Source organism: Mustela nivalis, assembly GCF_964662115.1.
Source record: "Mustela nivalis genome assembly, chromosome: 7".
NCBI lineage: Eukaryota > Metazoa > Chordata > Mammalia > Carnivora > Mustelidae > Mustela > Mustela nivalis.
This window is the reverse complement of record NC_139026.1, coordinates 45,292,426-45,318,355: the sequence shown is the minus strand read 5'-3', so window position 1 is coordinate 45,318,355 and position 25,930 is coordinate 45,292,426. Positions and strand designations below refer to the sequence as shown.

Below are 25,930 nucleotides of genomic sequence, written 5' to 3'. Positions count from 1 at the left end.
ACTCAATATAGCTACCTATTTCCATACTGAAGACAGCATACCTTTTACAACTCTCAAGCAGCCTCAGAATTAAGGTGTATAAACCCCACGTATCAATATGATTCCTTGCTCCCTTTTCTTTGTCCATTTGCCACTAGAATGAACTAGCAACCAATAAACCACCACCACAATCATACAGCATCATGAGCAATGGAAAAATAAAGAGAAAGAGAGGGGTGCCTGGGTGGCTCAGTGGGTTCAAGCCTCTGCCTTCAGCTCAGGTCATGATCCTGGGGTCCGGGAATCAAGTCCTGCATCTGGCTCTCTGCTCAGTGGGGAGCCTGCTTCCCCCTTTCTCTGCCTCTTCTCTACCTACTTGTGATCTCTCTCTCTGTCAAATAAATAAATAAAATCTTTTTTAAAAAGAGAGAAAGAAAGAAAAAAATGCCTAAATAAAAAAAGCAGATGAAAAGTAAAACTCTATCCCCACGAATCGAGAAGCATAATTGTATTCATGTTTGGTGTCCACTTCATCTATCCATGAGAAGAAGGACGGCTAAGCAAATTAATGACATGAAAACCATTCTGAGGAGTGTAGCTCATTTTTGCATGTGATTTTATTTTATTCTTTCACTGGGAAATCTTGCTTCCCAAAAAGACCGTTCACGGCACTCAGGTCAATTTGTAAATAAATATCTGTGTGTATCTGTTTTTAATCATTGTCTGTGACTTCCACTAGACCACTAGCTTCTGGTCTACTCTGCATTGTATGTTCAGTGCCAAACACAGGGCCAAGCCCAGAGTAAGTTCTCAATAAATATTTATTCAACAAATAAATAATCACCCCGTTTATAGCACTCCATGCCTAGCATACTTGAGTCCATAACAGTGGTTAATAAATTCTTACTGAATTGCATTAAGAGGATAGTCTTGAGGGAGGTGGTTTTGGAATTACAAATTTATTCATTAAAACACTGAAATAATAATTGGAAGTTCATGTGTAACTTTCCTTCAGGCATGTGCTTAATTTGACATAATTTTGTTAAACCCTAGCCCTGCTTTAGTTTTCTTTATTGTTCGTGCCCTAAATTATTAAATGCATTTCTTTTCAACAAAACACATGACTCAGACTTTTCTCTCCCTCAAATAAATTATTCCTTCAGGTATTCAAAATTATTAGAGGGTATACTTATATCAAATTTCCATTGATTAGTAACTAGTCTTGGTGTTGAAAAACTAGGAGTATTTAAATGTAGCTACAGACTATTATCAACCAACCAGGAACTAGCTGCTCAATAGACATGTTTCTTCTGAAAATCCTTCCTGGTTAAGTAACTGAAGAAAACCTTGTTTCAAACCACGGAGATGAACCCCGAGCAGTCCACTGACACCCACTTCATGTCAACTAAGCTGTACCTTTCAACAGACACAAAATGCCCATAGTATGTGACACAGGGCCTCCCCACCATCCTGGCCACAAGCTCTCTGGACTGCCTTCCCATGCCCTCTTTTAACCGCTCCTTTTTGGTTTCTGCCAACTCCTCTTCATGACTTCTCCTCTAAGGGTTGCTAATCCTCAGATTTGTTTTTTCTTTCCCTTCCATCTGGGAAGTAGCAGAAAGTAGGGCTTAACAACAGCCTGCTTCCAGTCCAATCCCAGATCTAACACTTTCCAGCTGTGTGATCTTGGGCCTCGATTTCTTCATCTATGAAATGGGGGTTTCTATAAAGCAGGGATGTTAACAGTACCTCTCTCATTGGGTTGTTGTGAGAATTAAATGAGATAATATCTCTAAAATGCTTAGAAGAGTTCCTGACGAGTAGTTAGTGCTCAAAGAATGTTAGATATTTACCTACGGTCTCTTCCTTCATCATTTCATCAGTCTCCACCCTTATATCCATCATCTTTCATCTTTCATCTTTCACTATCAGTATCAACCATGACCACCTCATGAACTGAATTCCCAAACATAAGACATCTACTCCTGCCCTCTCTCTAAAGCACCAGCCTGAATACCCAACTGAGTCTTGACCCACTCAAGCTCAACACATCCAAATCTGGCCTCTACTTCTCCAAATCTGCCCATTTTCAAATAGTGCCACTTTTCTTCCAAACAGACAGCTTGGAAACTTCTCTATTTGTTGCATTCTAGTTGGTATACTGGCCCATGTGAGTGCTCAGTGAGCATATACTGAGCCAGTGGTCTATCCACCACCTTCTTCCTCTAGTGAGCCCCCCACCCGGCTGCCTGAGTAAGCCTTCTAGGAATAACTTCTTTACCACACATCTTTGATTCCTCTTGTAACCCTCTCATCAAACAAGCATTTATAGAATGCCTTTGAAAACTATCTTATGGCCCAATAATATAAAAAGGATTAAGAAGTAAGACATTTTATAAGAATAAATATTAAGACAGATTACTAGGGTAATTTATGAAGCTCAGTACCATAAAAAAAAAAAAAAAAAAAAGTCGGGAGGAGGGTATAACTGTACCTTCAAAATGCATCAAATTTCAGTCACAGTGTGACCAGAAAAGCTCAAGTAAAATAAAGAACTTCAGAAAAAAATTTACCAAAAATATTTGCCACCATAATTGGTCAGGACACCAATGGGGCTCCTGAGTTTTTGGTACTTAGAGCCCTGTATCTGCTCTACCATGGGAAGAAAGCAATACAGAGAGGCCACTGCATCAAGCCTATGATCAAGAATTTATGTCTGGCTGAAATCAGAGTCCACATCAAGGAAGATTTGAACCTGCAAAGGAACATGTTACAGTCAGTACCTTTCATGATTTGGGCGACTTCTCAACTGCAAACTCAAAATTTGAGTTTAACTTTATACCCAAATATTTAATTTTAATTAATTATTATTTAATTTAATTATTTTAACTTAACTTTAATTTAACTTTATACTCAAAGTTAAATTTAAGATATTCTTTTCAAAGCCCGCTCCCTTTCCAGGGCTCGGAAGCATGCCTTCAGAGTCCAACAGGCCACAAATTCAATGTCAACTCTGCCACTTACCGGCCCAGTGACTTTGGAAAGTTATTTCACTTCTCTGAGCCTCATTTTCCTTGTTTGTTTAAGTGGGTAGTAATATTTACCCTACAGGTTGAGAGAAATAAATGAGAAAAAAAATGTGTTTAAGTCACTTAGCACAGCACCTGGCACTAATAAAGACTCGAGAACAGTAATGATATTTTGCAGTAAATAATCACCATCTACCCAATATCCCAGGCTAGTAACCACAGAGATGTTACCACTGTTGTGTTCCCTGGAGTTACCACAATCACCAAGTTCTGCCAACTCTGCCCCAGATATATCCCACACGTCTCTGACTTCTCCAACAGTGCCCTGTGTAGATACTATCATTCTCTCTTCATGAAGATGAAATATGACAGTGTCATTTCCACGCAGCAAGGTGCTTGGGCCCCCAGTGGTGCCAGGATCAAGCCTGAGCTTACTAAGATGGCATTTAGCACCCCCTCTCTCATAATCCCCCTGCCTTGGTGGATCTCTCCAGCCTTGCCTTATGCTAGTCTCCCAAGCCTCACATGTGTTCATCCTAAACTAGAGCCACTCTAATCATCATCTAAAGATTACATGTTGTCCCCATTCAATTCCCTAGGATATCCTTCTGCTCTTCACTTAACGAAGTCCTGGTGCCTTTGTCTATGAAGCTTTCCTCCAAGGCAGACTTAGTTGCCCCTCCTTTTTACCCCAACTGCATTTTTTTCATCCCTGGATTTCACATTGTGCATCCTGTTTTCCATGTCTGTCTTCTCAACTTAATGGTAAATTACTTGAAAGCGGGCACCATATGTATTTATCCCCCATTCCCAATGCTGGGCATCTATCCCATATGCAAGCGTTGCTTTTGATTAAATGCAATCTAATTAAAACTAGGAACGGAAGCTTTACTAAAACTGAAAACTGAGGTACGCTAAATGTAACTCAGACTGTTTCACTAGCAAATATTCCCAACCAAGGTGAACTTAAAATTCCATGATATGTTCTACTCTCATGTGAAACCACAGTAAATGTTCAAAGTACTCATGTCATTAGCAAAAGAAAAAAAAAAAGGTGAAAGACCTATTTGCCACTTTCTATCCTACCATCTCTATAGAGTTGAATAGACTTTCTTAAGGAGGAAATTCTTAAGAATTCAGAAACTCTCACTTTCCAATCATGGAAGGTCCTTTATTGTTCCCATACATTAAATGCTTACTGCATACAAAGCCCTGTACTGAATTAGCCCCCATTCTACTAACAATTCCACAAACTTCGTAGATTTTTTTTTTTTTTTTTTTTGTCTTCACCTTGCAGAAGAAACTGGGCCTCAAGATAAACTTCTCCAAGTCCCACAGGTTGTAAATGACAAAGCAGAGATTTGAACACTGGTCTCTGAGAATCCAAAACCCACACTGCCCTTCTCGTAGGTGACCCAACCAAGAACCCACTCCCAGCAATCCTGGCCGGAAGTTAGGGAGAAAACAGGAGTGGGAAAAACAGGGACTGTAAACAAAGGAGAGTGAAGGTTAGTAAGGAAATGAAGGGGATCATCCTCTAGAAAATATATATTTCTTGAAAGTGCAGTGAGATTTCTTCCTGCCAAGTACCAGCCTAAAATCTATGCAAAAGAAGAAAAATCTATGAAACTTAAAATCAAAATGTTAGTCCTAGTTAAAGAAAAATTAAAACAAACAGGCTCATTTTATTAATCCACAAACCTAACAACACTCAACAAAAGGTTTCTGTAAATTTTAATTGCAGCAATCTGGACAATGTTTTATTATGACTCATTTAGTTGAACCACAATGTTTGTGCAATATATTTTGCCCTGCTTTATGAGATTGTAATTGCAGTGAAATGCTACTATGCATACTCAATTAAAATACACCAGACTTATCAAAATAAAGCATTTTGGGGAAACAGCATGCTCTGTATTTATTTTACTTTATAAATCCTGCAAATCCATAAATTTGTTCTTCTAGGTAAGTTCTACAATTTCTTCTCTTTTTTACTCTTTCTTTTTTTTGTTTAAGATTTTATTTATTTATTTGACAGAGAGAGAGGGAACACAAGCAGGGGGAGTGGGAGAGGGAGAAGCTGGCTTCCCACCAAGCAGGGAGCCCAACGTGGGCCTCGAACCCAGGACCCTGGGATCATGACCTGAGCCGAAGGCAGACGCTCAATGACCGAGACACCCAGGCACCCTCTTTTTACTATTTCTGCCTAACATCTCAGTTTTTGTTTTTCTGAAATATACTTACCAATTCCATTCTGAAATATACTTATTCTCCAGTGTTTGAGAGAGCTAACTCCTAGTGTATAGAATGTTTTCTCCTAGGCATTTCCCAAATATGTGCCCATAGCAGAGACACGAGGTTCTGCCCTGTACTCTGCAAGGGGCAACTTGTTCAGTGAGGGCCATTCACTCACCTGAGCCACTTCTTTTCTCCTCTGAGTCTCGCTCTTAATGGTACAGGTTGTCACACTGTCTTTTTTTTTTTTTCCTGTCATTCTTTCCTGTCTTTCTTTTTCCTCTGAAAATTGTTTATAAAATAAATATTCCATATATATATATATATATATTGGTCCATAATCCCCTTGCCAAAAACGTCAGGGTCACAGATGTTGCCAAATGCAGGATTTTGGAAGATTTAAAAACTAAACCCCATATACTACATAAAACTCCCAGTGGAAACTGGGCTCGTGCCCTGCAATCAAGGACTCCAATATTTCTGCGGCAAAGTGAGGGAAGAGTAACAGAAAATGTAAGAAAGACGGACTTGCATCTATTCCGTTCAGATCGTGCCACCAAATTTGTTTCAGAGAACCTTTCCATTTGCAGAGCTCTTAGGATGTCGGAATTGCAGATCAGGGGCTGTAGATCTGTGTATACTCTAGCAACAGGTCTTGGAGGAAGCAGTTTTGGGACTAGGAGCCTGTTAGCACCTCATCATTTTGTAGTAAGGTCTATATTCTGTCTGAGCCCTGCCTTTTAAATACAAGCATGTGGACATGGTAGATGGTTAAAAATCTGAAATGTATATTTCTAAAAAGACCAGTAAAGGATCCATCATATTGGGCATATGGAAGAGTTTGTCTGGATACTAAGGTAGTATTTGGCAGAATTAAATAAATGCGTGAATAAGCAGTAAGATTATTTAATTTGCAGGATTTTATTATATTTTTCTCATTTGTTTTACTCTTAGTTTGAGAAAAGAAAATATCCCCCTGGTTCACATGTGAGTGTTGTTGGACATATGTTCTGAGGAAGCCTGCCACATACCAGTAGAACCATGTTCATTATCATACATGAAATAAGACAAGAGGATCAAAATGAACTAAAGAACTGATAATATCATATAGCACTGTCCTTTCTTTTAGCATGTTGTGAACATGTGGATATATTTAAAGGTCTCCTTTACGTTGGATAATATCAAAGACAGATCCAATTGATTTTATGTAACAGGCTATTTCAAAGTACTGAACTAGCTGAACTAATGCTTTCTTGCAAAATAAATAATTCGGAAAGAAAATAGATCTTTATTCGTAAATCCTCCTCCCTTCTCAATTAATTAGATTTTGTTGCTGAAAGGAAGTTAAGAAATTCAGCATAAGCCTGATTATATCATGAATGTAAAATGAGCAGGGCAAATAATAGACTCTATACTCTTTCAAACAAGTTAAATAAGTCCATAATAGCCCACCAGTTGTGTAAACACTATTTCACTATACTTGTAAAAGAAATATTGACTTACCTGTTAACTAAAATTATCCTGGCATGCTTCAGCTAAGCTTATTAGTAATTCTTGTGGTGTACATGAATGTTTTTAGTTGTGGACTTTTATCAAAGATTAAAGAATTAGGAAATCATCCATTTAGCAAACTCAGAAAGCAGACACATACCAGATTGCGCTTTACCAGAATCGATTTTAGGAACTTGGAATCAAAGACTCTGAGAAGCAATAAGTGATTTAAATTCTGGCATGAGAGCTTCCATTACATACCAGCTCGTTAACACTGACATACCTTCCAAAGTCATAAATAAGAACATTTCACCCCCACAAAATACTGAATGAATCTGTTTTAGACTCTCTATTACAAGTAAAGGTACTGTTGTTTGCTTTGACATCTCACTAGTATGTGTTCCTGTGAGTTATCAAGAGAAAACAGAAATGTATATATTTAAGAGGAAAAAGCTTGAATATATACTTGCCGCTACTCTTCACGTAACAAGCCACCATTCTCTGTTCCAGCTGGCTCCACTGCAATCCAAAAGACTATACTTTTCCTTAAAAAAAAATATGTGATGGGGTCCCTGGCTGGCTAAGTCAGCAGAACATGCCAACTCTTGATCTTGGGGTTGTAAGTTCAAGGTCCACACTGAATATAGAGATTACTTAAAAATAAAATCTTTAAAAAATAAAAATTTTTAAAAATATGTGAATTTCTTTCTCAATGAAATGACAGTAACCCCAAGATCTTATCCAGCTTAAGAGTCTGTGTGTGTGTGTGTGTGTGTGTTTGAGGGTAGTGTTTAGAATTCTCAAGGGATTTGGAAAAGAACTTAAAGCCAAATGACTCAAGTCAGAATTTTAGCTCTATCACCGACTTGTTGGTCTCCATTAGGAAAACCGCTTGCATTTCCTATCCTTAAAACATGTAAGAATAATATCTATCTCATAAAGTTGTTAAAAGGACCCGGTGAGGATATGAATGTATAAAGGCTGAGTCAATGCTGATGGTCATTATAATGCAATTTGAGAACCTGATCTTACAAATTAAATGATACTTGCCACAAAACAGACTACTGTCAGTGTCAGTGTCCTTACTGGAAATTTTTTTTTAATTTTTTATTTTTTTTTTAGTGTGCAAGGAATCTGATGTGCTGTATTCTCATTTTTACTAGCTCTGTTAAAGTAACAAACATATATGCATTCAGGCAATAAAATTATAATTAGCCAACTCATTCCTATTTTCAATTTATATGATTTTTCTATCTTGTAAGGTCTACAAGATCTTGGGGATTCATCAGGTCACTCTTAAATATCCACACTTCTTGTGCCTTCAGGTTTTTAACTGAGCATTCTTGCTTGTAAGTGATCACAAACAAATCCCCACTCACCACCTCCAACAAAACAAAATTCATTAGTTCACCAATTTAGAGGTGATGAGTAGAAAAACTCTTAGATCCAGGTGTTTTAAAAGATGACCCTAGGATTTTGCTTCTCCCTTTACTAATGCTGATAAAGTCCAAGGAGTTTTCTCTACGGCAGAATAACAGTGCGCCTGACTCTAATTTTCCTTGTCCTTACAATTCAAGAAGCCAGAGAAGATCTTCTCACTGTAGAGTCTTTGATGATCTCCCAGATTCAGATTGTTTTGCTTGGGTCATATACCTGCCCAGGGGCAGAGAGGTAGAGCCATGCAGTAGAGAGCCCCATCAGAATCACTTAAAGGTTCCCAAGAAGTGTGGAGTGTTCCTACCAAGAGGAGAGAGGAGAAACGTTGGCAGGAAGATAGACAGGTAGATAGATAGATGATAGATAGATAGATAGATAGATAGATAACAGATGCTCACTATACCTGGCTTCATTGAGTACAGCTGTCTACCCCCATTTTATTGAATCAGAAATCCCTCTACTCTCCATGAATTTATTAACAAGCTTTAATTCTTGAAGAGGAAAGGCACTAACATAGGATGAAAGTCTACTCCGCTCTAGGCCAAGCTGGAGACATTTTCACATTTAGAACAACTTAGGTGAATGATTACCCCCGACCCTTTTTACAGTGAGGGTAACTGAGACAGGTGGGCTCATTCTGTGCCTCTGATCAAATAACCTGAGACCAGCAGAACCTACATTCAAATCTGGTTCTGCCTGATTCATTCCACAGCTAGAGTGTTATGCTCTTTTCAACAACCCTGAAGTCAAGAAAGTATTGCCAAAAGTTTCTAGGCAGACGCTGGACACAACCATATTTGGATGCCTGTGTTGATAAATCGATCAGTCAGTAAATATTTGTTAGGTTTGGGGTCAATACCAGGAGCTTCAGTCCTACAGGTAAAGATAAGACAAATGGCCTACTCCCTGCCTCCAAAGTTGTCCCAATAAGGTTGGCAAAACAAAGCAAATACGCTTTCAAGTAAAACTTCACAACTAAATTTTGTGGTATTTACAACATACCGTTCGGTGAGATTCATCTTCTGGGGGAGTCTCCTTTAGACTGCAAGCTCCACGCAGAGAGCTAACTTGCCCCTCGGGTCACTGCTGCTTTGTGATCCTCGTTCTACAAATATTAGTCGCTTGATGATGAAGGCAGACTGCGGTCACGGGAGGTTTCGTAAAAAGAATAAATCTTGAGTTGCACTTACAAAGTCATCTGGGGAAAGAAAAAAGGTGGGAAGGGAAATAGGCAATTTGTAGGCATTCTCTACATGTGGAAGCAATGGCTGGGAGAAACAGTCATGTAGAAATGAACAAAGTGATGGTAGAGGATGTGGTGTGCGTAGGGATAAGTGGAGAACAGTCCAGAACCGGGCACTGCCCTCCTGTCCAGAAACCAGGCTTAACTCACAGTTTTCAGCAGCCACTGTCAAATTTTCCAGTATCTCTGGGCCACAGCTCCTTTATTTGGTCAATGAGGAGGATGGAGTTTCTAATTCTCAGCCACTGCACCCCTCCATCTGATCCAGAGAATCACAAACTTACAAATGATGGGATTCACCCAAGAAAAGGACATGATCAGAATACTGATTCAGGTCCAGGTACCTGTATTAACCATAAAAGCTCCACAGGTGATCAGCCAGGTGCCGGGATCACTCCTTCCATGAAGGGGGCAAGTATACCTAACAAAAAAGAAAAAGAACTTCCCAACTGTAAAATTCTGAAGTTTGTACAGGGAATTCGGTGGGAACGGCCGAGTGGAAGAAGACTAAGAGAGGCCTCGAGAGCCAAAAGTGTTCTCCACCTTCATAAAACAAGGAGGCATTGTGCCCCCAGAGAGAAAATTGTGCATTTTTGTGAGTTGATGTGACAGGCTTGGGCTGTCATCTCCTTAAGATACTCTCTCAGGGCCGGGAGACTTTGATTTGTTCCCACTGAGGCCTTCTCTCCAAGAAAGCCCCAAGTCCTTCTTTCTTCCCCAGTTTCACCGTAGGGCACTTGCTGAAGCGCGTGAGAAGACACATTCTGCCCTGGTACTCCGCAACAGTTTTCCCAGAACCCGGCGCCTGCCGCCTGGGCACTGGGGGGAGGGGAGCGGGATTGGAGAGGGGGGCGGGGTTGGAGAGGGGGGGACACTGCAGTTACAGAACCCTGGGGGCACTTGGCAAGAAAAGGCCCCTCCCTGAACAAAAGCAAATGGCCATCTGTCTGTCTGTCTGGCATTGTTCTACTTAAGGTGACTTTCCAGGAGATCCTGAAACACTTAAAAAAAAAAAAAAATAGCCATTTCGTCTTCTCGCGCCAAGAGTTAGGAAGGCAGAATTGCAGTACTTGCTCACGAGCCGTATTTACTTAGCCATTAACCAGGCACTTTGATTTTAGGGCAAAAGCGAGCTAGACAGTGTGCTGTGAGGTAAGGATCAAAAAGGCCACCCATCGTTCGCCTGGGAATACCTGTTTATACTTGTTTCCTTACCCTAATAACTTTAAATATTTTTCTGGACTGAATTTTAGTCTTTTTTTTTTTTTTTTCCTCCTCCAAATCACTCCATGTATTCCATCCGTTATTTGAAGTGGGCTTGGAGGAAGCGTGCTGCATCCTTCGGTCCCTGCGCAGCTGGTCCCCTTCGGCTCTCGGATCTGGGTCGCCACAACGCAGAGGGGAAGGAGGGGGTGCCGCAGCCCTCACACGGTGCTGAGCGCCGGAATCCGCCCCGCGGCCACCAAGCCCGAGCGCCGAGAACTTGCCTGCACCTCTCGCCGCCAGCCGCCTCCCAGCCGGCGCTCGGGAAAGGAGGGAGGGGGCGGGAGGAGGGAAAGCGCGGCGGGGCGGGGGCGGGGGGGGTGCCTGGGAAGCCGGGCTGCGCTGACGTCACTGGGCGCGCAATTCGGGCTGGAGCGCTTTAAAAAACAAGCGTGCGAGCGGAGATGCTGCTCCACACCGAGCAGGCGGCCTGCAGCAGCAACGCTCTCTGCCCCTGCGGCGGCTGCAGCCAGGGCCGCTCCGGAGGCCCGCGTGGCGGCAGCGGGCACGGCCGGGACCCGCGGCGCTTCTCCTCGGCGCCCCCGCCGTGGGGCAGGAGCCCAGTGCCCGGCGCTGCAGGCGCGCGCTAAGCGGCAGAGGCCCGCGGCAACCCGGACGCTGCCCTCCGACCGCGGCTCGCTCCCGGCCCCCTGCCCGGGCACCATGGACACCTCCCCGGTCGGCGTGCTCCTGTCCTTGCCGGTCCTGTTGCAGCTGGCGGCCGTGGGCGGTTCGCCCAGGCCCGGCGCGCTGCTGCGGGGGTGCCCCGCGCACTGTCAGTGCGAGCCCGACGGCAGGATGCTGCTCAGGGTGGACTGCTCAGACCTGGGGCTCTCGGAGCTGCCATCCAACCTCAGCGTCTTCACCTCCTACCTGTAAGTGCGCCCCGCTCCGCTCCGGGAAGGGGACAGATCGGGGGAGAGCAGCCTGGGGGGACTGGAAGGAACCTGGCGAGTTTGCTTGCGGAGGGCATCTTGGACAGACGTGTTTGGGCCCCCGGGGAAATGCACGTGTCTCGGGGGGAGCACGGGCGCACTTTTGGTGCTCGCAGAGAAAGGGCTTCAAGTGCAAGCCCCAGAAAGCGCTCGTGCGTCGCAGCTTCCCGATGCAGCTCTAGGCAGGTCGCAGGGCTCCCGGTGTAGGCATCAGCTTGCAGCGCAGGCATATGCGCCCCTGAGCCTGGAACGGAAGGGCGGGCGGCCCAATTGATCCCTGCTGCAACCTCCCCTCCGCGTCCAGACGCGTTCCACGAAGATACGGGCTGTAAAACGTTTCCCCAAAGGAGAACTCCAACTTGCTCAGCCCCGAAGGAACTTACTTTGCATCCCGTGCAGGGACGTGTGATGTAACCTTTTTCTTTTCTTCTTTCTTCCTTTTTTTTTTTTTTTTCTTTTAATGAAGTGATTAAAATGTGGCAACCACAAACCCTGATTAGAGCTGCCAGAACGTTATCTTTACCTTTGGCTGCCCGAGCCGCCCTTTGAAGTGCCCGCGGCCACGGTGTAATCTTTAACCATCTCCTCCTCCCGGGGAGGAAAAGGGAAGTGGGCTGAAGGCGGCGGGCTGGTAAACAGCGGCGCCGACAACCCAGAGGAGACCCGAAGCTCTGTCATCCCTCGGGGATCCTCCCCCTTTTCACCCCCACCGCAGCCTCCAAAGACCCCCAAAGCCCCAACCGCGAAGACCAGGCAGGGGTTCGTTTCGTAATTTTGTCTCTGGAAAACTGAGACCCGAAGGATGATAACAGGTGTTGGGTGGATGAGGTGACCCAGGAGGAACCCAATTCTCCGGAACCAAGGCGACTACTTCCCCCAAACCCATGGAATGTCTGCGGCTCGGTTCCTTCGGGCAGAGGGAGACTAGGGTCAGAGCCACTCTGAAAAAGGGGTCGGGAGGTGGTCACAAGGAGACCCGTTAAAGTTTTAATTCGAGTCACCGCAGTGAGCCCACCCCAAGCCCACGCCATGCCAGTTTCGGCTTCTCTGATGTACCTTGGCAGGAGGGAGTTGGGATGTTTGTGTGAACTGGTTCTTTCCTCTGTTTAGTTGTTTTCTGGAGAAAAGAAACATGAAGAGGCTTGCATAAGGCCTTCCACTAGATAGTGATTCTTTTTCTGCGGACAGCATGAGAAAGAAAAAAATTTATTTGCTTTAATATTTGCGTTGAAAAGAGGGCACGGTCCTGCTAGATTTTAGTGTTAGCAGATGGCAGTCTCCTTCTCATCTACCATAAAACTATTTGGCGTGCTTTTTTCTTTACTTGAAAAAATTCTAAAATTGTGTATTTCCCCACCAGGTTTTCCTCCAATTGCACTCATTGCAGGTGGTAGTGATATGTTTACAGTGGTGGAAATGACCATTCTCTAAGAATTCACATTTCTTCCTCCTCAACAGCAGTCTGTTGTACTACAAAGTGAAATGCTCATCCCCAGCCTCTGGTTTAAACGCTAAACTCATTGTTTCAAGAATCATAGGGTCTTCTGTATAGTGAGTTTTTGAGAGCAGTTTGGCAACTGCGCTCAAGAGCCTGGAACTATTCTGCCCCATTGCCCTGAAGAAATTGATTAGTTATAAGGGAGGTGTGCAGTCCCCCCAAACACGGATGGATTGCAATCATACACGTGTCATAAGAATACAGAAAATAAATTTATGAGTGGTGTCAGGATGCTTTTTTTCCTCCTACTTGAAAGAGTGAACATTTGTTAGGCTTCTGTTACTAAAAGTTGGCATCATATGCTGTTTCAGATGATTTCCCACATACCTCAAATGCATCTAACTGTGTCCTCAGTAGGTGAGGAGATCTTCCTGCCACCATTCCTTATCTATCTATCATTATAGATAATTCCTTGGAGTTAAGATAGTGTTGGGAAGTTAATTGTCATCTCTTTCTCGTGCGGTTTGATGACAGCCTGTACTCCGGCCTAATGGGAAATTCTCTCAGTGCACTATAAAATATTAATCTCAAAGTGTCTGAAAAGTGTCCCAGTGAAAGTTAAAAACTTGTTTCTCGCTACTAACATGTCAGGCACGATCAGTGCTAAATGTAGAAATCAGTCCTGAAGTAAATAACCAAACCCATGTTCCTCATAAGGTGTGGTTTCAGAATTTAATCTCCTTATAGAGTACAAAATGTCAGGAGCCACCGGATGCCCTTTCTGGGAGGGGGATGGGGGGGGTGGGTAAGAGGCTTGGAGAGTTTTGGGTTTTGTCTTCCCAACCACGGGAACTCTGTGTAGACATTAAGGGCAGATGGTGCCCTCTTTTGGTTACACCTAGAATTATCTGACCATTTCTGCCTTAGCTTGTATGCTCCTAACCTGAAAGAGAAATTTTTATTTACTCATAATCAAATAAATAAGCATGGATTGGTTTCCTTAGTTTAAAAAATAACTTCCCTTTGCTCTTGAAAGAGACCATGAAGTTATAGCCGGGTACCGCTGGGGCCACACCGTCATTAAGCTTTGGCGAGAACATCAAACCGTGCCCAGGGTTGACGTGGGTAAAAAAACAGACTGCTATCTTTAAGTGTTTGTCATAGGTGATCACCATTTATTTGAGTCAAAATATTATCTCTTAATCTTCCTTCCCTCCCCACAGAAGAATAAGCGTTTAATTTTCTTCAAACAGATTGATGATGGCAAGTTGCAGCTGGGTACACTTGGCCAACGGATTTGCCATCATCTGATAGCTGGCTAGCCAGACTCGTAGGTAAAGAAAGTTTCCTGAGCCTCTTCATAGAAAGCAAGAGCTATTTATGTGCAGTTTTGTCATCTTTGTTCCCCCAGAAAAGCACCATCTTAAGCCAGTCTAAACATTAATACTGATTCTCTTTTCTTACTGAACTGCATTCCCTGGTAGATCTGTATTTGGACCACTATACATGGTGGAAACACTGGAAAATCTCAATCTTAATCTTCTCTTTCTCTCTCTCTCTCTCCCCCAGTCATTTTGGGCTCTGATTTCACAAAATAGTAAATAGGCTAATAAAGCTCGCTCTGCATTAAAGTAAGGGAGACACTAAGGTTGAGACCTAAAAGCAAGCAACAACTAGTTACAGTGTTTAATACATTTCAATCTGTCAGAAATAAGCAGATGATCTTATTATGAGTAAATTATTTTAATGCATGAAACATGGACATTTTTTGCTAATTGGGTCTCAAAAATAATTTCCCCTATGCTACTTAGATGTGTCTTTCCCCCAGTTAGTGTGGCATCCAGACAGAAAACTAAATCCTTATGAACATCCTAATATAGTTTCAGTATAGAAAATATACTTTTGTTTATTGATCTAGAACAGCCACTTTATTTTTAAATGAACGCTGAGTTTTTCCCTGCTGTTGCTTAAAGACACGAATATTTTATCCACAAGCAAATTCATGTCACATGAACCAAAGGAACGGGGAGAATGAATTTTTAAAAAAATTTTTGTGTAGCTTGCTTACTTTTCCATATGCAACTTTATAACAAAATTTAATTTTACACATAGTTAGCAAAACTGGTATTAATAAAAACTGATCAAAACCCCCAATTATAACCAATTAAGTATGGCCCTGGTGTCATGCATATGTTTTAAGCATTTAAGATGCAGTTTCAAAATTAAAGAATATTTTTAGAATCTTCTTTGAAATGGTTTAATATATTTCTGCTTCCCTGCAAGCAAAGAAAAGTATTTTAAATCAAAGAAAATGTTTGTAGTTTAGAAATGGTTACAAAAGGCTTTAGCTCTTATAACAGTCTTAAAATTTAGATCGATTGCAGAATTTATGCAGTTTGCTCTACAGACTGCTTTCAAAATTCGTTGAAAATAGAAAGATGTCAGTGACTTTCCTTCATTTTAAAGAAGCTCTTTCTTTTTCTCCAGGATTCCCAGCGTTGTTTTAGTAGTGTTTTTGTTAATGGGGGCAATTACTGAAACTCATTGACTAAATTATTCCGAGTGATATATTTTTTTTAAAGCAGTGGTTCTGATTCAATTTTATGATGTAGATTTAAGATAAATATTTTACTGAATATGATCAATATGTGTATGACAGTTTGTGTGACGAGAATGAAGTTTTACATAAAAGAAATATGATCTTCAATCAGATCTTCAATCTTTTTTTGTCCTTACGCGTTTTCTTCAAAGTAAAGGAGTTCTGATAGCAATCACAAACGAATTAGAAGATTGGAATTAAAAAGAAGAACCTTTGTAGTTAAATGAAATGTGTTTTGATAATGGAACCATTCCCAATTGGATGTGTTTGAAGTTCAAAAACACTAAGCTGGTCTATGATTTCTCAAAGTTAAGTTTTTTAACTGAACTATTTGATTTTTTTAATTTCCAAGGCATCTGTCAAAGGCATAGAAATAGTATCCATGTAAGCAATTAACTCCAAAAAGCTGTCATATAATAAACATTGCAGAATATTTGTAGTTTTATAACTGATACCTAATAACTACTGACCTTAGTAAAACACTTTTTATATTTTTTCTATAAAATTCATACATTTAAGTCATTTTAGCTATAAACTGAAGTATGTTTCCAATTAATCCAAATCACATGCCATAAGATAGGAATGGAAAACAGTAGTGAGCTCTGCATTGAGCAGTTCTGTGGAGTAATTTTTTGTTTTTGTTCAGTTACTTATATAAATTTAGAATAATGCTAAATGGTACATTTCCTCGTAAACACTCCACAAGTGGATATTTCTGGCAAATTAAATTCTTCATGAGAAGGCAAATTCTTTCCTATGAGATTCAACCTCTTCACTCCTGTTGCAATGTTTTCCTTTATATAGTCTCACTTTATAGCACAAAGATGAATCAGACTTTCATCAGAACCACAACTGATATATTACATACCAAAGAAAACAAGCTGATCATCTAGTCCTGTCGCTATTTTTGATGTCTCTTAGCAGAATTTCATTTGTTAAATGGATCCACGAGTTCTATCCTCCTGCAACTTTTTTATTCCCGTATCTGTCAGCTTCAATCCACATTTTTATTCACTTGTTATAGACGCCAACTACAACACTCCGTCTCACCCAGGGAACAACTTTTTCTATGGGAAAAGGAGATATTTCATCGACGGTAGTGTGGATTTTTTTCATAAAATTTTTCATAATTCAAAGTTAACTTTGTTCTCCAGAGATGGGAGGCAGGCCCATTCTTGAAATCCCTGGCATTTATTTTCTCCTACCTCTCCCAGTGAATTTTTTTTTTTTTTATTACATTGATCAAGCCCAATGAAAATGCCTTCTTTGAAACTGGTAGGTAGAAGAACATTAGTCATTTGATTTCAAGCAATGCAATTGCATTGTCGAGGGGTAATAGTAAAAGACTGTTAACAGGGTGTCTGCAGTAGGAGAAGAGCCGTTTTAAAACTGCTTCACAAGCCAGACCCTTTCCTCATACCTTCATCTATTTATGACCCCTGTTCTCAGTGTTGAAGACTGGGAATGGAAAAGCAGCAGTTCACACTGAGAGGACGCAGAGGCATGGACCATGTCTGTGAAAGGGTCTTCCTTTTAAGGTCAAGTGGAATAACACTCCAGGATATGATGATGAGCTCTCTTCCCTTCACGGTTTCTTCTCCTCACTAGACTGTGAGCTCCTCCAGGGTAGGAAATTGTCCACTTTATAACCCAAGTGCCTATGCCAGTGCCTGACACTTAAGCGGTGTTCGGTAAACAGTGACGGTGTGGAAGTGAAGAGAGCTGAAATCCCAGTGGCTGAAAGAGGCCCCTCTGCACTTAACAGAACCACAAAAGGCTCTCCGCAGCTCTGTACGACCCAGCCCCACTTGAAATACAATTAAATTGTATGCAGCTTAAAGGATGCAAGGAGGGGTTTATTTTAACAAATGCACCAGAATTTACATATCTAAATTACTTTATTAGAATAACAGCTGACATTTATATTGTTCCTCCGGAGTACTAGGCATTATGCTAAGTACTTTACTCCTTCATAGGCCCACAAGCAATCTGTGACACAGATACTATCATCATCCCTAACTTGCAGGCCTGTCTGCTTATTCAAGGATATTTCTATTCCTTGATGTGTTTGGGGACCTCTCTGAAATTATCTTCAGAGCCAGTTTACCAGAAACACAAGAAAATCAGCCTTCTAATTTATAGCTATGCCTCCCCATGATTGTAATTGGTGCTGAAATATTTCAGCACATTTTTTTTTTCCAGCAACACAATTTACGAAGCTCTAATACCAGAAGTATTTCTTCAGCTAACTGGGAAATGCAGTTTTAAATTTTCAGTAAAGTGAGAGTAACATTATATAGCTGAGGGCTGATATTTGAAGTTTAGTAGATATTTTTTCATATATCCATTTTATTACTACCACAGGAATAATTTTTCTTGCCCCCAAGTCAGAGATAAATTGTGGTAGCTGCCCAAGTATTCTAAAAAGTGATCAGTTGACTAATAACTTCCAAGTCAAGAATAAAACTCTTTTTTTTTTTTTCTCTGACCAGATCGATGCGTCAAATAAAGCAGCTGAATTCTTTGGAACTATTTCTAGAGTCAAAGAGACATGTACTTTCTTAATGGGCAGATTTTATTTGAGTTTGTATTCACCTTTAAAGCTGATAAGATAAACTGAAGTCATAAAGGCCATACTACCATTTGATTCAGAATGGAAATTATTTCAAAGTTTTGTCTACTTTGCTGTCTGTAAACCGTGCACGGTTTAACAGTTAGGGCAGTGATACCGACTTCTGTGTAAATTAGAAATCCAGATGCATCAGAGAAAAGTTTCCCTAAAAAATGTTTCTTAGGAAGAAAAACTCTTCCTAAACCATCCATCTTGTTTCATCAGTCTTATTTCATTTGCTGCTAGAAATCTAATGTGTGTTCATCATTTATTACGAAGTCAATGATATGAAAAACCAATAGCTAGCGAATCAATTATAAATTATATTCAGTATAAAGAGCATCTCATCCAGTAAGAATCAATGTTTAGAAAATGTAAGATACACATGGATAAAATCCCTGAAATCCCCTAGAACACCACTCTCAACTCCAGCTTTGTTTTAACATTAATAATTTAAAATTACTCAGCAGCCACTTTCAAGTGTCTCCTTTGTGAGGTACACGCATTTTTTTCCTGTATTCCTTTTATCCTCCTTGCCTTCAGAAGGAGTTTGGTTTCCTCTTCGAACAAGGACTGTGGCTGGCAGGAGGGAGGAAAGCCGTCTCTGTCCTCCACCCACGAACACCCACGGCACCGACATACCAGTAAGAAACGGTTTCCTTTCTGCCACTCGCTCGCTCCGTGGAAATGACATGTAACCTTGACATGGCGTGGCAGCGGAGAGCCAGCTCTTTCAAGGCGAGAGGCTGAGGAGCTGGCTGTGGGAAGGCACCTTCGGTTTAGTTCAGAAGCTGAAATGCAGAAGACAATCGTCCTGGCAAAGGGAGCCCACCTCCAGCTGAGAACGCGTGCACTGAGCTGACCTTCCTCGTCAGCTTGCCAGCTGAGATTAAGCTTTCTTCAAGTGGTCCCTTGTCAGCCCGGCCTTCTCTCCAGTGTTGCTCATCTTTCACAACTGGAAGCCAAGTGTTTCAAACTGTTACTCAATTTTGCAGCCAAATTCCTTTATTTCCTTCTTCCTCCTCCTTGTCTCCCTCACCCACACACACACACAGAGATGGCTAACCTTACCTTTGTGCCTTCCTTTCCAAAGTCGACACTCAGAAGAGGACCTGGGAATTTTTATGTTTCACTGAAAAGCTGTTAAATATTTCTGTGCTTCTTTTTTCTTGAAACCTTAATTAAGTAGAACAGGGACATCTACAAAAGATGTCTATTTGCAAAAATAACCTGCCTTTGATCAAAAAAGCCGCAAAAGTGTACTTCTCAGGAAAGTAGAAAACCACACATGATCTCAAGTGGAAAAAATATAAAGAATTTGCTGAATTTTTAACCTTAGTACATAACAAAGATATTATTTTAAAGTTGGTTGGTTAATGTGGGCTGTGTTAGAAATTTCATTGTGCTGTGTTTGGGTTTACCCAATGTTATTTTAATGAGTTTATTGGTTCAACACACAAAACACCACATGGCACTTTAGTTTTCAGGTTATAAATTTTCTTGGGAGGAACTTACTTGAAGGAACTCGGTTACATAATCAACTGGTCTTTCAATCTATCAGCACGAAATAACCTTTCACTTTTTGTATACATATACAGTGAGGATTATTTGGTTATAAAAACCAAATAAAATTTTCCATGGAAGAAGTCACATTCCTAAATCATCTATTTTTGTGTATGTATTGAGACTTTGGTAATAAACACTTATTCCACAGTTTTGTTGAATGCATCTACAGAATGAGTTTGGCATCTTCTAGGGAAGACAGAAATAAGACATCTTCCTTATTTTCTCTTCAAACTTCCTGTCCTGAAGGGACCCTTAGCAGACATGTCTGCATTTGCCCATAGAACTACTCTATGACCATTGGCGTATCAACTACCCAATAAAGGAAAGCCTAGGGGAAAAAAAAAAAAAAAAGTGCCAACAGAGATGGAAAGAGGAAGTAAGGAAATCTGCTAGCCAAGATGCTGTACAGGCAGAACTCAGACGGTGAGACCTCTACTAGGCCCCCCCGCCCCGCATCTTTCTCAATCCTTCTCCATCCCTGGCTTCTAGATAGTATCAGAGGACTGGAAACATGCCTTCTCCTTATCTCAGATACTTTCCCCCAGGGCTTCAAACTAGAGATGGAGGGAAGTTTAGAGAGAAGAGTCTTTGGGATTAAAGTATCAGTTCTAAGTGCACTAAAGTTGGGGTCTTTCATTTTAAGCTGGGGAAGCCACATCACTCTCCCTCTGGTGGGAGGCCCGCATCACAGCAGCCCCTTCCCTCAGCAGCTGTTGTTCTCTGGGGGCTCTGGGCAACAGAGGAAGTTCAAGATCTTTTTTCACTGAGTCTTCAAGCTCGGGTAGCAAAGGAAATCCTAGTTAAACCAGATTCTCCCAGGGTGTAAGCATATCTCATTTGAAGATCTCAGAAGTTCTAGCAATGTGATTCACTGACAGCAAGAATGCACCTTCCGCCTTACAGCTGCTGATCACCCAGCCTAGAGACTGCTTCCCCATGGTCTTACAATCCTAAGAAGTGTTAGGTAGATACAGTCTGGTCCTGAATGACTAGAAGGTAGTAATTTGAGGCCCCCTTTGCCTTAGCTGTAGAAAGGCCTCAAAACAGAGTTAATTGCATATTGGGAAGGGAAAGGCTAATTTTGATAGATTGATGTTAAAGATCATACCAATTCAAAGCTTGTGCTAGTAGCTATTTGCATGTAGAGTACATTCTACTGTAAAGAACTAAGGATAATCTTTTATGCACAGATTACCAGCAGGACTAAGCTGTATACCTAAGGTCACATTACAGAGTACAAAACTGAAATTTAATCATGATTGCTGGACCATTAGCCTAATTGCCCAAATAAACAGAATGAGAATCACTTAGATGGGTTGCAGAGGTCTCTGATGAGTCAAACGCTATGCCCACGCGTGGGATTTAGAATGTGAAGGACCTTGGAGGTCACCTAATCCAACACCTTCATTTCACAGATGATGAAATTCATGTTCCTAAGAGGTAAATGACATTCCCGAAAGCACGTGGCTGGCAAAGATAGAGTTCGAACCCCAGTTGAGTGTTCCTTCTTGTCACTTTTTTGATCCAATGCCAGACACTCAAGTGAACTCTAAAGTTCCCAGTTACTTTTCTAGGTGTTGCCAAAGAGTCCTGTTGTTTATGTGTGCTATATACATAAATATATGTGCCTGGATTTTAACCATATCATCTTTTTTTTTTTTTTTTTTAGCCCATTGTAAGATACAGAGAAAGTGTCTCTGTATCACCTAAAAATCTTCAGAAGAGAAGGAAACAACCAGATTTAGTTTGAGAAATAAATAAATAATTTCCCAAATGTCTGTGCATGGTAGTTAAACTTGTGTTCATTATAATTTTTTTTAAAGATTTTTATTTATTTATTTGATAGACAAAGATCACAAGCAGGCAGAGAGAGAGGAGGAAGCAGGCTCCCCGCCGAGCAAACAGCCTGATGCGGGGCTCGATCCCAGGACCCTGGGATCATGACCCGAGCCGAAGGCAAAGGCCTCAATCCACCCAGTGGCCCGTCATTATAATTTGAATTTCATTTGTGGCCTTACCTTGACCAAGTTGAGACTGTCTTCATGTCTCCTGAATGTGCTCCCTTTCTCATCGGGCACTAAAATTGCCTTAGTTCATGTTCTCCTTGCTTTTTGCCTGGATTGCTGCGGCAGCCTCCTGTCTTGGTTTACATAGACCCTCAGCACACACATTCCCTACCCCCATGCTTGTTTGTCTAAGATGCACCTCGCGTCATGTCTCTCTTGTTCAGTCCTTCAGTGGTTTCCTGTGGCTTTCATGATAAAGTTTAAATTCTCAGTTTGACCCACAAAGTAAGCCTCTCTTGCTTCATTCCTCCCCTGCTGCCAGCTCTACCACTCAGCCCCTCCTCTCTTGAGTCTCTGACTCCCTTGACTCTCTCTTAACTCCAGCATATCGAACTCCACCTGCAATTTCCATATTTCCTTCCTCCAGGTGTTCATGTATGTTGGTGTGTGCATGGAATGCCTCTCTTCTTTTTCATTTTTTGGACTTGTAGGAGGAATCATTCCATACTCAGTTCAAGCATCCTCTTCTTCTGGAAAGCCTCCTGGGACCCACACCTCTAGAACCCAGTCTTTGATGCTTCCACATCATGCTGAGCCCACCTCTGTCCTAGAACTCCCCATACTTGACTACCATATTTGTCCGCTTGTCTGTTTTCATTACTAGACTATGTATACTCCTTGAGTTATGGGTTTTCGTGAACCAAAGAAGAATCTCCCTGGGATTTAGATCAGAACACAGAAACCCTGTGTGTGTGTGTGTGTGTGTGTGTGTGTGTTTCAGAATCCCTGTGTATTAATCATGTTTTTCATTTTCTGCATTTTTGTGATGCTTTGCTCTCTTGGGGACTTGTGGATCCGGGAGACTTGGGCCTATCTCAGGGCTATCTAAAATTCCTAGAGATAGAGGGTACTTCTCTGCAAGTGTGCCTTTCATATGCAAACCAACCAATCCAAAGCCCACACCCCCACCATCTTCATTATTAGGCTCTTAGGAGGTGCTCTAGGGCAATATTGCCTCTCCTAATGACGCCAGCTCCAGGTACCAGACCACTCTTGGACAGCCCCTGTGCCCCCGAGCCTGCTGAAATTATTCCAACTAGCCAGTTCCTAGTTTGCTTTCCCTACCTATTCCTGCACATGGAAACCACCATGAAAGCTCATGCCCATGCTTGCTTTCCTCCCTCTCCTTCTTCCTCCTGACTCTGGTGCTCACCCATGTGACCTTGTGTGACTTTGCATGGCCTGATATGCCCCCGACTCTTGGGAAAGGTGAGTAAAACACTATCTTTTCACTAACAGTTGTCTCCTGATCCATAGGCCATCCCATACCTAAACAACACTAAAACCTATATTTTAAAATACCCTCTTGTCCATGCTCTGGCCTTTCCCAGGGTAGCTCCAGGGAGAGTCAGTACCTTTGTCTCTCTCTATTCCCCTAAACTGTGGGAAACGCACTTTTCTACATCTAAGATACAAGGCCCCATTTCTCTGGCCCTCAAATATGTAACAAAAAGGGAGACAAGCTGATAAAATCGCTGGTATAATCTTATATTCTGAAAGCAGAGAGGTCCTTGCCTCTACACTTGGCAGACTGCAGTGTTTGTAAACTCCCTAGAAAGGGAAAACCACTCAGAAAGTGCTTTTTGTCCCCAATTTCTCATTTACCCCTCATAACAGGCAGTAAAAGTTATAATTATCCCTACTTCGGAAATGAGAACAGCTTGGCAAAGATCTCAGACCTATCTCGAGTAACCTTGGCAAGTTACTCTGTGTCTCAGTTTCCTCATGTGTAAAATGTCAATAATTATGATAACCTCCCTTGCGGGATTGTTGTGAAGATTGGTAAGATCATTCACTTAAAGCCCTTTGCATAGTGCCTCATGTGTGGAGTGGGAATTAAATGTTGCGTGCTATGGTCTTTGTTGCTGATGAAGTTACAGCCGTTAAAACACTGAACCCATGCTTTTCTTTTTTAAGAAAAGATTTATTTATTTATTTGTTTAGAGAGAGGGTGAGCACCGGGAGGGGCAGAGGGAAAGGGAGAATCTCAAGCAGACTCTGCACTGAGCCCAGAGCCTGACACGGGGCTCAATCTCAGGACCCTGAGACCGTGACCTGAACCGAAGTCAAGAGTCCGATGCCCAATGGACTGATCCACCCAGGTGCCCTTACACCCATGCTTTTCAAATACAGAGTTGCCTCCTATTGCTGTTCCCTAAAATAGTTGAATCCATTGCCCTATATAACGTTCATTAAACAAGAATTTTTACCTACTAGGTAAAAGACCAGGGGAAGCAAAAAAGGGCAGCTTCCCATGAGTGGTGTATCACCCAGCACCTGTTTAAGTTTAAAAGATTCTTTCATCTTTGATCCTTGGTATCAAATAGAAATTTCTGTGTATTAAATGACATCTCATATTTTCACATGAGTGCATAATATTGTGTAGACACTGCACAGACCTCCAGGGTGACGGATGACCGAGTAGACACTTTGTCACGGAGAGTGAGCCCGTGGCCTGATGGTAAAAGCCCACTCTTCAGACGGGATTCAATGAATGGCCCACAACTTGTGGTCCTGGGCTGAAATTGTTTTTCTCCTCTCATTTTCATCTCACCCATCCCCATGACTTCTCCGGAGTATGTAGGAAAAAATCAGTTAGGTGTCTCGGGCTCTCAGAAGCCCAATCTCAGCGGCTGACTTGCTGTAGCAGCAGGCAAGAGAGGACAGATTGCATTGGGGGAGGAGAGGACAGAGGGAAAACAGCCTTTTCTCAGAGCCAGAGATGTACCCCGGAAAACTATGTTTTCAACACAACAAAAATGTGTTTGATTTTTTCAATGTATTAACAGCTGAAAAAAATAACTCTGGGGGGAAAAAAACATGTAAGGAATAGGTTTAGGTCTATCTGAAAATACCTTCAAAAGAGTTGAATTTTCGTGAGGAATTACGGCAGCTGTCTTTAAAAAGAAGCAGTTCAGTGCGATCGCAGGAAGGATCTTTGCAGTCAGTGATGACAATGAGGCTGAAATTATTTCCTGGACAATAATAGCTACCAATGACTTGAGTCTTTGAGGAGGGGGAAGGGATTTAAAGTTAAATAGAGGGTCAAAGCGCCACTCAGGCTTGTCTTTGAGCTGGGGGCCTTGGAATTAGGCCCAGTGATCCCCAGCAGAGAGGAGAGATGGGTGGGCGGTTATTGGACCAGACAGCCTTTTAATTCTGCTAGATGAGCCCTGTGTCACCATCTCCCCATATTCTCCACACCTCCCTGCAGAAGAGGCAAGCTGCTTCACCCATGACCAATGAAGTCAAGAGAGCAGGTCTGAAAAGGACAAGGGAACTCTCCCCTCTCGGAACACTTTCATTTCTGACTGCGTGTGAAAGGATGATTCTGGAATTCTTGAGTGCCCACTGAATCACTAAAGTAAGAAGTTGATTTATTTTTACAGCCCTCAAGCCAAAACTGAAGGAGCATTCAGGCAGACGTCTATCAGTGTTCCCCAGCAGCTTAGAATGGACAAGTGGGATCTCTCAGCCTAGCTTCTTCTCTGTTAGGCAGTTTGGAACAGTCACCAACCCAGGCTGGATGAGAAGGCAGCAAAGGTCACACAATTTCAAATGAAGAGTCAGAAGGATCTTCCTTAGACAAAGCACAGTTCTCCAGGTGGTGAGAGGGTAAGAGAAAAGCGGCAGCCCAAAGGAAACAGGGGCAGAGGAGAAAAGAATAAAAAAGCAGAGGTGAAATCAACTGAAGGACAGAGAGAAAAAGCACGGATTGAGCTCAAGCTACCAAAAGGACACAGACGCTGGCGACCGTCTCCGCGATAGGGTGGGCTCACCCAGCAGGTCCATGTCTGTCCTTCAGGGGGTCCACACACACACTCGCACATACTACACACCCACGGCGGGGGCACATCTCTGCATTTACACATGGAAGAAATGGAACTCATTTGGCAAACAGCCTGAAAAATCTCCCAACACATGTATCTACTCTCCCTAGGATGCTAAGGCGCCCGGCATCATCCTAGGAGCTGGGAAATAGTTAACATTGTGCTGCAGCGAGACAGAACCAACTGCAGGTGCAGAGGAGCAGTGTGC

General features: G+C 42.1%; 2 protein-coding genes across 4 annotated transcripts in view; one reads left to right on the top strand and one right to left on the bottom strand.

The window, feature by feature from the left end:
- Positions 1 to 2,355: 2,355 nt before the first annotated feature.
- Positions 2,356 to 12,366, bottom strand: LOC309870517 (uncharacterized protein). 3 transcript variants are annotated; one of them, XM_082742854.1, is made up of 5 exons: positions 11,551 to 11,999; positions 9,174 to 9,369; positions 4,299 to 4,494; positions 3,004 to 3,084; positions 2,356 to 2,734 (listed from the first exon to the last, which is right to left on the bottom strand). In XM_082742854.1, the coding sequence occupies exons 1-2, from the start codon at positions 11,840 to 11,842 to the stop codon at positions 9,317 to 9,319; spliced, it is 345 nt and encodes a 114-aa protein (XP_082598980.1). In that variant the 5' UTR covers positions 11,843 to 11,999; the 3' UTR covers positions 2,356 to 2,734; positions 3,004 to 3,084; positions 4,299 to 4,494; positions 9,174 to 9,316. The 3 variants fall into 3 exon arrangements, 2 of the variants coding, with proteins under 2 accessions (XP_082598980.1, XP_082598981.1); XR_014314636.1 differs by having other exon boundaries at positions 2,441 to 2,734; positions 11,996 to 12,366; XM_082742855.1 differs by lacking the exons at positions 2,356 to 2,734; positions 3,004 to 3,084; positions 4,299 to 4,494 and adding an exon at positions 8,417 to 8,471 and having other exon boundaries at positions 11,551 to 11,975.
- Positions 10,779 to 25,930, top strand: part of LGR5 (leucine rich repeat containing G protein-coupled receptor 5) — a 123,254-nt gene continuing 108,102 nt past the window's right edge. The window contains exon 1 of the mRNA XM_082742839.1: positions 10,779 to 11,552. Coding sequence (XP_082598965.1) covers positions 11,341 to 11,552 — 212 coding nt within the window. The 5' untranslated portion in view covers positions 10,779 to 11,340. The remainder of the gene's footprint in view (positions 11,553 to 25,930) is intronic.

Bases quoted from the DNA above. Each gene is read 5' to 3' on its own strand.
- LOC309870517 (XM_082742854.1), bottom strand. From the start codon at position 11,842: ATGCCTGCGCTGCAAGCTGATGCCTACACCGGGAGCCCTGCGACCTGC. The intron at 9,370-11,550 runs GTAGGAGGTGAA...TTCTTTCCCCAG, and splicing joins GGAGCGGGGCGCACTTACAG to ATGACTTTGTAAGTGCAACT.